General features: G+C 44.8%; 1 protein-coding gene across 1 annotated transcript; it reads left to right on the top strand.

The window, feature by feature from the left end:
- Positions 1 to 463: 463 nt before the first annotated feature.
- Positions 464 to 1,069, top strand: LOC131676407 (peptidoglycan-recognition protein SC2-like). The gene has a single exon (XM_058955476.1). It carries the CDS (start codon positions 479 to 481, stop codon positions 1,043 to 1,045), a length of 567 nt encoding a protein of 188 aa, XP_058811459.1. The 5' UTR covers positions 464 to 478; the 3' UTR covers positions 1,046 to 1,069.
- Positions 1,070 to 1,864: the final 795 nt, after the last annotated feature.

Raw genomic sequence — 1,864 nt, 5'->3', positions numbered from 1 at the left:
CATTGTCTTTGCAGGCCAGAAATCCCGGGGATTCCCAAAACAGTTGACATGTTTAGCGAATGGTATATGTTTCAAACAATTAATAATTGTTTTACAACTCTGTACACGCACCTACCACTTGGTGGCAAAGTTTCGATTATATCTTATCGCACCGGTAACGGTAGTAACATAATGAGCTTCATCCCCGTCACCATTTGGCGTCATTACCTTGAATCCACCAGCTGGCGTGTGCTTCCACCTCCGTCGATGATATTATTTACAAGCTTCTCATGATCATACTTTTGACGATAGCGGAATCGGAATCGGAATGTAAGTGCAGAATAACTTATCATGCTCATAGATAAGCAAGACGATTGTTGTAATACGCGGATCGCCGCGACAAGCTCATTCTACTTATCACTTTGGCCAGGGCCGGTATAAATACGGAACCGGTTAGGATCAAGGTTTCAGTTCGGTCCCGAAACTGAATCCAGAGAAGATGAATAAAATCGCAGTCGTGCTTGCTCTTACCCTGGCCTCGCTGGTTACCGTATCGGCTCAGTGTCCGCGTATTATTAACCGAGCTGGATGGGGTGCCCGTGCGGCCAATAGTGCTGTCCTACCCAATCGACCAGCTCCGTGGGTTGTGATACACCATACCGCCGGTGCTCACTGTACCACGGATGCCGCCTGTGCCCAGCAGATGCGTAACATGCAGAACTTGCACATGAACACCAACGGATGGTCGGACATCGGATACAACTGGTGCATCGGAGAGAACGGTGCTGCCTACGAGGGTCGTGGCTGGGGTCGTCAAGGTGCCCACGCTCCAGGATATAATGATCGCTCGGTCGGTATGTGCGTTATTGGAACCTACACCAATGGCATCCCGAATGCAGCCGCTCGCAATGCCGCCCAGTCACTGATCTCGTGTGGTGTATCGCTGGGACACATTAGCAACTCCTACTGGCTGATTGGACACCGGCAGGCGTCCGCTACGGCCTGTCCCGGAAATGCGTTCTTCAATGAGATCCGCAGCTGGCCGCGGTTTAATCCGAATGTTTAGGAATATTGGTAGAAGTTAAGGAATAAACTGAATTGTTCGTTGATATTTTTTGTTTTTAATATGTTGAATACAGAATGCTTGATTTCATTACGCCTGCGCAAATTTATACAAAGCTGAGGTTTAGTAAGTTGATTTTTTTTAAATCGCATTTGCATAGTTTTTAATTTGGGTTACTATAAGCCAACTAGTGTGTTCATGTCGGGTATGGTAATTTTTTTTAATTTCAGGAATTGTGGGTTTGTGACGGTTTTAGATAGAAATTTTCAAAATCAGATTTTCTATGCGAAAAACTTAAGACCAAATTACCATCGAAGCTCTATTCTAAACAGTAACTGACAAAACAGTACTATAATTCCAACCACACGCAAGAAAAATTTGCATGTGGTCAAAAGTATGCATAGTATGTATCAAATTCCTTTCACATTCCTACTCAGGTGAAAAAAATTCAATATCACACCAGGTATGCGGGTCAGGTACGAAGTAAATCTCTTCACTATCGAGCACTGGCGATTTTTTTTTCTACTTCTCAGATCCCACCATAAAAAGACGACCGAGAACCGAGCAGGTCCTGAATGCCATCGGAATTGTGTTAGCATGTCGGCACACGTGCCACTACTGTGAAACACGTACACCTCGTCCCAGTCAGAATGCATCATTCTTCTGCACAGGAGATATATGTACAGCCTGGAAGGTATGGAAGGATACAGTATTAACTGCCAACCAGCAGCCGTCAGCTAGTGGCAGTGTGTTACTCTGAACGAGAAAGCATCTGTTGGAAATTGGAAATAAATCCAATTGTAACCTAGTGAAAGAAACAAA

Source organism: Topomyia yanbarensis, chromosome 1 (assembly GCF_030247195.1).
Source record: "Topomyia yanbarensis strain Yona2022 chromosome 1, ASM3024719v1, whole genome shotgun sequence".
Classification (NCBI taxonomy): domain Eukaryota; kingdom Metazoa; phylum Arthropoda; class Insecta; order Diptera; family Culicidae; genus Topomyia; species Topomyia yanbarensis.
Note: the sequence above shows the minus strand (reverse complement) of the source record. Positions and strands in the feature narration are given on the sequence as shown.

Excerpts from the sequence above, each read along its gene's own strand:
- LOC131676407 (XM_058955476.1), top strand. The coding sequence starts at position 479 with ATGAATAAAATCGCAGTCGTGCTTGCTCTTACCCTGGCCTCGCTGGTT.